This window comes from Penaeus monodon, chromosome 27, assembly GCF_015228065.2.
Source record: "Penaeus monodon isolate SGIC_2016 chromosome 27, NSTDA_Pmon_1, whole genome shotgun sequence".
NCBI lineage: Eukaryota > Metazoa > Arthropoda > Malacostraca > Decapoda > Penaeidae > Penaeus > Penaeus monodon.
In genome coordinates this window covers 29,276,507-29,276,710 of record NC_051412.1, presented here as the reverse complement: position 1 = coordinate 29,276,710, position 204 = coordinate 29,276,507, and the positions used below count along the sequence as shown (strand labels likewise).

The following is a 204-nucleotide window of genomic DNA, read 5'->3' as shown; positions in this document are numbered from 1 at the left end:
CTGCAGTTCCCTTATTTATTTCCCAACCTGATATAACGGGAGTCTGATAGGCCTACCTGCGCTGCAATCTCGGTTTCGGAGCTGAATTCAGACGTTCCTTGGTGGTGTGACCTAGTTTCATGCCGTGACCCGTCTCCTGCCTCGACCTTGTTCTCCAGCGCCCCTAGCTTTGTCGCCATGCCCTGGAGACAAATAACATAGTTT

General features: G+C 51.5%; 1 protein-coding gene across 1 annotated transcript in view; it reads right to left on the bottom strand.

Annotated features, from left to right (window-relative positions):
* LOC119590754 overlaps positions 1 to 204 on the bottom strand; it is a gene marked incomplete in the record, with an annotated part of 26,818 nt that overhangs the window by 9,585 nt on the left and 17,029 nt on the right. The window contains 1 exon segment of the mRNA XM_037939463.1: positions 57 to 182. Within this exon segment, the coding sequence (XP_037795391.1) occupies positions 57 to 182 (126 nt within the window).